The following is a 9306-nucleotide window of genomic DNA, read 5'->3' as shown; positions in this document are numbered from 1 at the left end:
GCAGATGAGCTGTTCTCTACGTTTCTTATCCCATTACTGATGACACGCGAGCATATGGAGATGACGACGTTAGATCAGTGAGTTATTCAAAATGAAGAGACCTTAGACATCCAAGGAAGGGTTGAATCAGCACTAGCTCTCAAGCCTGGCGAAGGCGAAAGCTCTTAGGCAGGCACTGCGAATGTTCTTTGAGAAACGCATGCTGAAAGCGCGGCACTCAACGAACGAGCAAGCAAGCATGGTAGAGATCAATCCGTCGCAGAACCGACACAAGCAGCAGAAGGAATGAAAGGAGGAAGCAGAGAGAGAGAGGGCGAATTGAAGAGAAAAAAAGGGATCTTTGCTTTCTTGGAAGTCTTATTGGGCCGATTTTGCACCGTTGTGGGCCCAATAGCCTCTATGGGTCCAGCCCACGAGGCCAACCCGATCCAACTCACTTTTCACTCCGGCCCGAATCGAACTTACCCAAACCGGCAAATATCTCAAACTCGGACTCCACCGACATTGTGATGGAAACCAGATGGGTTTTGGACAACCAACGTGGTCCCGATCCCATCGCCTCTGGTTGCCACTGGATACTCGCAGTCTGCCATCGTATTTTGTAAAAAATAATAAGTTTCCTAAATTATAGAATGGATAACCTCAAATTTACGCATTGCGAATGTCCTTTATAATTTCATGAAATCTCAAAAAATTAAATTGAAAGAAACTCAAAATCTAGGATCATAAAGATCTAAGACCTAACGATTATTAGAAGCTAGGTACCAAATTGAAATCATCGTTGAAAATTGTGGGATCGTATGAAGACTTAATCTTAACGCTTCGAACCCTGCTCCTCCCTTCCCCCTCTCCCCGCTCTACCGTCACAAATCTTATAGGTGATCTCAGGAGTTCTAGCATTGTAAAGGCAACTTAGAAAATTCTAAAAATGTTACTAATCCTTATAAAGCTAATAATTATGCCGACTCACACGACGACTTTGCCCTCTCTCTCTCTTTTTCCCTCCTGACTCACGACCGAGCTCTCGTCCGACAAATCATTACGCCACCTTCGACTCATCCATGGCCTCTACCGTCGCCAAAAAACCGTCTCTCTCTCTAAAATCTTCTTCGTCGACATTTTGGTCTCTCTCTCTCTCTCTCTTCCCCTCCCAACTCACTAGAAAAGATCAAATCCATCTCCAAATGTTTCTAGATAACGAACGGACAAAGAGAAAAAACCCAAACTTTCTTTGAAATGTTCGACAAATCCTCCCCAAACCCTACTGGATTTCTTATGATTGACCTCAAATCTATCACACATCCTCAAATGTGCCGCCCACCATTAGAGGTCGGATGCGTCCCAACCTCGTGATACTTGTCTCGCTTCCATCCCTGGACAAGACAAAATCACTAAAATGTTATTGGTAGGATCATAATTGTCACACCTCAAACCTTATAAGATTATGGGAAATGATATGGTCATTCTTCTAACCAAAAGGCGCAACTTTAGATGGAAACAAACTCAAACCTTATAAGTTGGTTATAGCATCGGTGTTTCTACAATCCACAAGGAGAATAGAATAGATATTGTCTATAACACAGTTAAACCCAACAACCATCAACAAACATATATATAATTACATCAAACCATACGCAACATTCAACTACCAAATGTCTCCTCGATAACACTCTCATTCTATTTGTTGTTAATTAAAGAAATTGAAAAAAGATTTGGAATGAATGGAATCAGCAATCTCAGCTTAGTAAGTAATACAAACATTTTCTAAGCAGATCAAAGCACTCATTATGCATATTTACAAAACAATACTAGAAACCCATTATTCTCAACTCCAATACATAATATACGTGCAATACCAAAAATGAGTTATATCTTTTAAACATAACTTTATACATATTATAAATACTCATTTAAATCAACATCAAATCACACATCAATAGTCCATTGATTAATGTCTCATCAATGGTCCATTTGATTGATCAGTCTTATGTCCAAATATCAAACTATGATCAAGATATAACACGTAATTCTAAGGCAACCTAAATTACCTTAGCAAGGTCTCTCTACCTATTATAAGCTAGTAACTCAGCTCAAGATATCTTATACCAAGAAACCCCTAACCTAGTTCCTAGTGATATTGAACATTAAAACACCGTTCTCTAATAATCCACAAAACCAAATCTAGATCCATTTCATAATCATAATATACTAAGCAAAAATATATTCTATCATAACTTCATTCATCAAACATGATACATTTCACAAGGCATTTTTCAAACCTATTTAAAATTCTTTATAAACCAAATGCACAAATCAAGATTGATAACTTTTTATAATGCCTTTCATAAAACATTTGTCAAATCATTTATGAAAAACTGAAACGTAGTAAATGCTCGATCTATACTTTATGCAAAAAAAACATACTTTTAATAACTTATAATATATCAAATCTTTAACACTTTTAGAAGTTTATAAATTCAAATAAAAGATAAACGCCACTCATTTGATAAGGCCTAAACCAAACCACAAAGTTATCTCAAGCATACGAACTCGCAGTCTTATTAAATAAGTGAGAAATAACATCAAAATAAAGTAAAACACAATCTTAACTATGAATCAACCAAATTAAATTTATGTGCCATGAAAATGATTTCTAGGCATTATCAGAACGCTTACACAAAGCGGTTATTCAAAGCTATTTGCTATGCGGGCTAGAGCGTGAAATTTTTTAAAAATTCGTTCTGAGCAAATCATAATTTGAAATTGATTTTCATTACATCCTCACGGTTCCACAACACCCTAAACTCAAATTTCCATATATTTCTCAAGTTAACAACTTCAAAATTGGACTTCACAATTCGTAATTAAGATAACTCCGAATTTATGTCATAAATTTGAAAAAAAAAACAAAACATCTTGTTTCTAATTTTTTTTTTTTTACCTATGAACATTCTCTCCCTCCTCTTTGCGGTGATATCAGTTTTCTATTCTTTTTTTTAATCTTTCGTGGCCGCCCTTTTCTTTTTATGATTTAGTTATTTGTTCTTTTCATTCTTCGTTTGAAGCCATCCAACAACATTTGACCAGGTCAGCGTCGCCCCACGTTTCTCTTCTCTATTTTTTCTCTTTCTGTTATTCAATTGCAAGATAATGACATGTGATCCATAAACTTTTAATTTGTTCAATATGATCTATAAGCTTTAATCTAATGTTCGTCCGTGAATTTTTAATATTTTTGATATAATCCTTAAACTTTTGATACATATTCAGTGCAATCTCTGAATTATATAAAAATATTCAATAACTAGTTTAAGAACTACATTGAACATGTATCAAAAGTCAAAGGATCACATTAAATAGTTCAGAAATCACATTGAACATTAAATTAAAATTTAAAGATCACATTGAACAAATTAAAAGTTATATATTGACTTAAAGTTCATGGACCATTTGTATCATTTTCCATTTCATTATCACAATAATGGCTATTTTTACTTTTCCTCCTAATGCTTCTATTTTTCATTTATTTTTGTTCTCTCCTTCAACACAAGCTGGGAAACGGTGCATGGCGGTGCATTACCCAAAAGCTCGAGCGACAGGTTTGACATTCGCAACGATCTAACCGCTATTCAATCTGCCGTTTAGAAAGAGTTTGAAATCCGCGAGAGCTCCGGCACGTCACGTGTGCTTTTACGCTTTCAATTCAACGCTCCCTCTTTCGTACCCGTCATTGCTGATGTACAAGAACAGCTTCTGCAGCAAGAGTTTGGAAAATGGCTCGCGTTCAGACCTCGTATGGTGTTCGGAGGAGGAGATAAAGCAGTTTTGACTTTTGACAGGATGGAAAATCTCTCTACTTCTATCGTTCTTTTCAATGTAAAAATGGCCACGCACAACAGCAAAATGGAACTGAATACAACTGTGATTTCAAAAGGGAAAGAATAGAAAAAGAGGAGGAGGAATCCTATCCTGAAGAAGAACTGTAATGGCTGGAATCTGTCCAGGGATGCTGAGAAAAGACGGCCGCCCCGTCGCCGCTGCCTCTCCGACTCTCTTGGGACCTCGAGGTCACGTTCGGCGGAGAAGGCATGAAAAGAGAGGAGTTTGGAGACCGCGCGAGCACTGAACTCGATGATGATGAAGAAGAAGGAGAGAGCGAGAAAGCTGGCTGAAACTGACTCCCGAACGAAGAGTTGGACAACAGCATCTGCTCGTACAAACTCATGGTTCGTCCCTGCAGTCGTTCCTGATGAGCAGCAACATCGCGGTGATATTCGCGAAAATCATTTTCAGGAAACTGCTGCATAGGAGCCTGCCCGTCGTAGCCAGTGGCATCGAAATTGCCAGAAGCCGGCAACTCTCGGGAAATGGTGAAGTGGGTTGCCGACGGAAAGGCTGCGGAGGCCACAGGAGCAGGTTGTTGCCGGAGCCGGACATTCTCGGGGAAGTTGAGTTTGGCCTTGCTGCCTCTGAACTGGAGGGCAGCCCGGTCGTAGGCACGAGCCGCCCCCTCAGCCGTGTCAAACGTGCCGAGCCACACCCTCGAGGCCTTGAAAGGGTCTCGGATCTCGGCCGCCCACTTCCCCCACGGCCTCTGTCTCACTCCTCTGTATTTCCTCCTCACAGTCGGGTCCAACCTTGATGCTGCCATCGTCGTCGGGGCCTCATAGGCGTATTCATATTTTGGAGCAGTACCATGTGCTGTATCTGCTTTTGCTGTCTCAACAGTTGTTGAGCCTGCATGACCTTCTGCAACCGAAAGAAGAGGATCAAGAGCGGATGTGTTACTTCCTATGAATTCAGCTTAGCTTGACAATTTCATAATGTCATGTTAGAAATCTTCATTTCATATGCATGCACCGTCCATGGAAACAAAACCTTTCACAGTTGTGAATTCGTATCAAATCCACCTTCGTCTTTCGAGCTGTTCATATCATGAGGTATGAAGGAGAATGTCGTATCGAAATTGAATCGGACTATTTGTTGTTAATGAATTCGCGCTCTACTGAATTCTGGAAAACATTTTCGAACAAAGCTACTAGGAAGTTCTTCACTAACTTTTAGCATTGAAAGCTAGCGAAGTCAAGCGATTATGTTCTGATCTAAATATCACAGGCGAGCTAGCTTGTAATTCCATTAATAAGCTTACCTCTGGCATCAGAAGATGACGATGAGCCTGCCTGCGGAAAACCGCCAAGAGCTACCGAATCCTGAGATACCAAGAACTCAGATGACGAGGTCGAATCTCCCCTTCCTCTCTTTTGTCCGACACCGACGGAATCCAAAGAGCTGGACCGGCCAAGTAACGCTGCCGGCCCGTACCCTCCGCTCAAATTGAACTGCTGTTGCTGATCATCGCCCGACAACACTTCTCCAGACACGACGCGGCGTAGAGCAGAAACCATTATGGACATCTCTTGCTCCCTGCTGAATGACGACGCTGAAGGGCCGGAAGCAAAAGAGCCCTCAGGAGGCAGTGACGGCGGCCGGTAGTTGAGCCATGCATGGAAGTCTCTCTCCTCGTTCTCCTCCTCGACACCGCCGTCCTTCTCACGGTCGTCTCCGCTTGGATTCGCCACCTTTCAGACCATGAACGAACATTTACTTAGCGAGCGCGCGTGACGATGTCGAAAGTTATTGACAGAGCCTGATATAAGAGATGATGAGATCAAGCTTGAGAAATTTCAACGGATACGCCGCCTCGAATTTTCAGAGACTCTTTCGCTTCCTGCTTTTTTGACATTCTAGTCGGTCGAAAATGAGCCCTTTTTTATACATTGGTGCGGAGGAAACTCCCGCATGAAAATACTATTTTACAAATTCATTGAACGGGGGAGTTTCGGTCAGTGGGGATTCTGCAGGCGGGTCGACACGTGACCCAAAAGGACATACTTAGAAAATCACATGAACCTTTTATGGGACATTTTTGGGCAAAAAGAAGGGTTATTTTATTTAATCAATATATAAGACTAAATAAAATATACATGTATATGCGGTCAAAGGTTTGGCGTGATTGTCAAAGGGTAGAATAAAGGATGGCAAGTTGGGGCCGTGACGGATCGCCAATTGGATGAGACGGCTTTTCCAGCCTTCCAGACGTCGGTCCCAACCCGACTCCTGGCCTCGACACCGACGTGATGGGACCGACGTGCATCTCCGACGGAGTGTCAGCTTGTTGATCGGTGACCGCCGACCCAGAAATGTAAAGGTATTTCCGTCCAAATAAACTTACGCGACGGCTGGCATGACAAACGGACGCAATGTGGACAAATGACAGGTCATCTGAGCGACAAGTAGGCGGTGACGTGTACAAAATGCCGTTTTTTTAATAAAAAAAATAGGATCTAAGCTGTCGTCTAGTTCTGCAATTGCAAAAACAATGCTGTTTTGTATGAGTCAATGCCTAAAATTTCGCTCACATACGTCTAATTTGTATACATCATGCCATTTGTCATCACTGAGATCTAAGCCCGTCATGTAAGAACTAGAAAATTTATTATTTTTGCCCTCAACCTATCCTGTTTTTTAGTTTCATTTTTTATAGCAAAGTAATTTGAGCAACAAAAAGGTTCAAAATAAATATATATAAAAAATGAATGAGAGTGAGTGAGCAAAAGCGAGCCGGGAATGAGTTAGGGTTGTGAGGCTCAAACAAGCGAGGGTGAGTCATGAGTGAGTGAGGAGGGTGAGGTGAGTATAGAGAGAGAGAGAGTCGTGAAGTCTCTAATGGAGGTTGGAGAAAATAGAGAAAAAAAAAAGATATAGAGAAAAAGATGCTAAGAGAACAATTAGAATTTTTAGGCTTCAAAAATCGATTCCAAATTCAGTCTAGTTCCCAGGTGGTTCTTTACTCAAAACTGAGAACCGGACCAATTACAAAAATTTGGCACCTAGTTTAAGACAGTCTAATATAATTCCTGAATAGAACCGACCCAGTTGCACAATCCTATTCTCTACTTACACATAAGCTTTTTTGAATGGAAAAGTTACCAGGAAAGGTATTTTTGTCTGACAAGCGAAGGTTAGCAGTTTTTCACATTAGTTTGAGAAGTGAGGATATTTTGTTCCTTATTCAATCTCACTAATTATTCGTAATGAATTTGTATTCATAGCTTTCACTAATCTGAAATTCCAAGGTCAATCTATTTGGCAGCATCGTGCCTATAGATCAAGAGAAAATGGAAGCATGAATAATCTAGGCTGATGTGGTCTTCTTATGAATTGATATCATGTCCGTGATCAGATACTTTGCCAACTTGTTCAGTCTCGTGAGTCAATCTAGGTAATCCCTCGATCTAAAGACTTTGCTTTGCTCCAAGTTGATGAAAAAGATAATTCAAACGCTATGGTTGGATATAATCACGAGCTCCTGATCGCTAGCTAGAATAATATAAACCAGCTTGATGGATTTTTTCAAATTTTAAGTTGGGGTTGGAGTTAGGAACTTTCCTCGGTGTGATCGATAGTGTAGAGGAAAAAATTATCCAAAAAGTCTTAGATCTATCATACGACAATCAATTCAGTTTTAAACTTTTAAACTATTCCAATTTTAGTCATAAGCATTTTGACAACTTATTTATTGAGTCCTAATTTTTTAATCGTGTCAATTTGATCCTAAACCTTCGGAGATTTTGTCAAGTTAGTCCTAAACTTTTTAACAGTTACCAATGTAATTATTGCGGCTAATTTTGGTAATAAATTGCCAGCGTGGCGGTCTAGTCAGTGCCAAACATCCTATGTAGCATGATCACCGCTAATATGGATAATTTTTATTTTTATTTTAAAAAATTCCTAGGTTTTTGTTGATTTTTTTTTTCTTTTCTAAGTGCTCAAATCGAGTATTATCAAACTCAACCCTGCCTAACTCTAAGATTTGAACTATACTTAAACTTTATTGAATTGCATAATATATAATCGATTTTCACATTATAGTTTTAGCATTTTAAACATGACAAGTTGGATTGTGATATTAAATGTTTGGTGGGGTCACAGTCATTTTAATGAATATTCAATATTATACCAAACTGAAAAATATTAGGTAGTAATAAAAAATTTAAAAGTTATTCCTTGATCACAATATAGTTTTGGCGTTTTGAACACGACAAGTTAGATCGTGATAACTGTTTGGTGGGGTCAAAGTCATTTTAATGAATGTTCAATATTATTTAAGACCGAAAAATATTAGGTAGTAATAAAAAACTTAAAAATTATTCCTTGATCACATTATAGTTTTGGCATCTTAAACATGACAAGTTGGATTGAGATATTAAATGTTTGGCGGGGTCAAAGTCATTTTAAGGAATATTCAATATTACACCAGACCGAAAAATATTAGGTAGTATATAAAAGAATTTAAAAATTATTCCTTGACCCGACCGGGAGCAAAAGGGCTCCACGTCAGCAAGCGTGAGAGTGCTTGCGTGATATATGTCCCTAATTGAACTATTGACACATGTCCCCTGATCGAGGATAATTGTGACCGCCGGACTAAACAAGTTCCGAGCGTGATATTCACATAATTAAGCACGCAAATTAGGCTCACGTGTATCAGGAACATGCCGGCACTTAACTCCGAACACATTTGGGCAAATTGGATTCCACTAAAGCTCCGTTCGTTTCACGGAAAATAATTTCCAGAAAAACATTTTCCGGATTTTCCGGCGTTCGTTTCATGGAAAATAAATTCTTGGGAGAAAATGTTTTCCATTTAAGGAAAAAAGTCTCTAAAATATGGAAAAATATTTTCTACTTTTAAAAAGTGAAAAACATCTTCCTTACTTGATCTCTCTTATCTTACACCTTTACAAATCCTCACTTCCTCCTCTCATTTCTTCTTCTTCTTTTCTTTTTTTTATTCGAATTATTTTTTAATTTTCTTTTTTCTTTTTCTTTTCTTTGTTTCCCATCTTTTTCTATCTTGACTAGTCGTCAGACCGAGTGAACCCCAAGCTCGTCGATCTTAAACTCGCGCTCATCAATCTGGCAAGCCTTGAGCTTGACGCTCGTGCTCACTGTCTGGGAGCATAAAATATTTTCCTTACCAAATATTGGAAAACATTTTCCGAAATATTTTCAGGTTTTAGCCAAACACCAGAAAATATTATCATTTTTTTAGAAAATGACTTCTATGAAAATATTTTTCGGAAATGACTCATTTTCCGCGAAACGAATGAACCTTAAGTAGACAAGAGAGAGAGACTCACATGCATCGAGAGCATGCCGGCACTTAGCTCCGACCACATCTAGTCAATTTGCATACAACTAAGCAGATGGAGAGAGAGAGGGGGGAAGAGAGAGGGGCCATGC

The 9306-nt window shown here is 39.2% G+C and overlaps 1 protein-coding gene across 3 annotated transcripts; it reads right to left on the bottom strand.

Annotated features, from left to right (window-relative positions):
• Positions 1-3841: 3841 nt before the first annotated feature.
• LOC104418178 (ethylene-responsive transcription factor ABR1) lies at positions 3842-5818 on the bottom strand. Of its 3 annotated transcripts, none has more exons than XM_010029437.3 (2): positions 5150-5818; positions 3842-4737 (listed from the first exon to the last, which is right to left on the bottom strand). In XM_010029437.3, exons 1-2 carry the CDS (start codon positions 5412-5414, stop codon positions 3965-3967), a joined length of 1038 nt encoding a protein of 345 aa, XP_010027739.2. In that variant the 5' UTR covers positions 5415-5818; the 3' UTR covers positions 3842-3964. The 3 variants fall into 3 exon arrangements, with proteins under 3 accessions (XP_010027739.2, XP_010027738.2, XP_010027737.2); XM_010029436.3 differs by having other exon boundaries at positions 3842-4746; positions 5150-5817; XM_010029435.3 differs by having other exon boundaries at positions 3842-4749; positions 5150-5813.
• Between the last annotated feature and the right edge of the window lie 3488 nt (positions 5819-9306).

The sequence above is a fragment of the Eucalyptus grandis genome, chromosome 9 (assembly GCF_016545825.1).
Source record: "Eucalyptus grandis isolate ANBG69807.140 chromosome 9, ASM1654582v1, whole genome shotgun sequence".
Lineage (NCBI taxonomy): Eukaryota > Viridiplantae > Streptophyta > Magnoliopsida > Myrtales > Myrtaceae > Eucalyptus > Eucalyptus grandis.
This window is presented reverse-complemented; position numbering and strand designations above follow the sequence as displayed.